Source organism: Macrobrachium rosenbergii, chromosome 15, assembly GCF_040412425.1.
Source record: "Macrobrachium rosenbergii isolate ZJJX-2024 chromosome 15, ASM4041242v1, whole genome shotgun sequence".
Classification (NCBI taxonomy): Eukaryota; Metazoa; Arthropoda; class Malacostraca; order Decapoda; family Palaemonidae; genus Macrobrachium; species Macrobrachium rosenbergii.
The window spans coordinates 1,157,536-1,158,424 of NC_089755.1; the positions used below are offsets into that span (position 1 = coordinate 1,157,536).

Genomic DNA, 889 nt, shown 5'->3' on the forward strand with positions numbered 1-889 from the left:
AAGGACTTATGATAAGGTTCCATTCAAAACGAAATATTTTCATTTGTACGAGAGAAAAAAAAGTCATGTGAGAAGTTAAAAGTACTGGGCAGTGAGGATGCTACTTGATAGGTAAAGATATTGGGAAAGCCCCTACGACTGTCTGTTGCATTGAAAATTTGAAATAAACATCATCGGCTGGTAAATTACTGGGATGATTGTGACAGAGAGAGAGAGAGAGAGAGAGAGAGAGAGAGAGAGAGAGAGAGAGAGAGAGAGAGAGAGTACTCTTCTTCCCAAGCAAAAGCAAACACTCTCTATTATCCTTTAAACGAACCCACCATTTGCATTCCCATTTGCATTCCATCTCATAATAAAGAATCCAGGAGGAAAATCTCTCCAGGAAGCGAAGAAGAAGAAGAAGAAGAAGAAGAAGAAGAAGAAGAAGAAGAAGAAGAAGAAGAAGAAGAAGAAGTGCTCGGTCTCACAAGAGACGCCTCAGTCTGCTCTTGTCAATAAATATTCTCACTTCAGTCACTTCCTTTCTCTGTCTGAATCGTTTTCAACCTCTTGCTTATTATGAACCTTTCGTTCGATTGATTATTTAAATTGTTAATTAAATATTGGAATTAAGATTTAAATGATGTATCTTATCTTAAAAGCGTATATGTGCAAATGAGTAGATGGAAATTCGTTTAAATTTTAGGCAAATTTACATTTGCATTTTTCTGACGTATTTTTTTCCTGAATACTAATTCATTCCATTAGATGCCCATTTAGGTTTTTCTGAATTAACTTTTTTTTTATTCACCTGAGGCTTTTTTCTCTAGACGCTTTTAATGATATTTTTAACAATGAATTTTCTATTTAATTTTCTTACTTTTGGCATTCTGAATTCTTAAAGTAATTT

General features: G+C 34.0%; 1 protein-coding gene across 1 annotated transcript in view; it reads left to right on the forward strand.

The window, feature by feature from the left end:
- Window positions 1-498, forward strand: part of LOC136846836 (high mobility group protein B1-like) — a 25,723-nt gene extending 25,225 nt beyond the window's left edge. Inside the window, exon 3 of the mRNA XM_067118104.1 lies at window positions 359-498. Coding sequence (XP_066974205.1) covers window positions 359-498 — 140 coding nt within the window. The remainder of the gene's footprint in view (window positions 1-358) is intronic.
- Window positions 499-889: the final 391 nt, after the last annotated feature.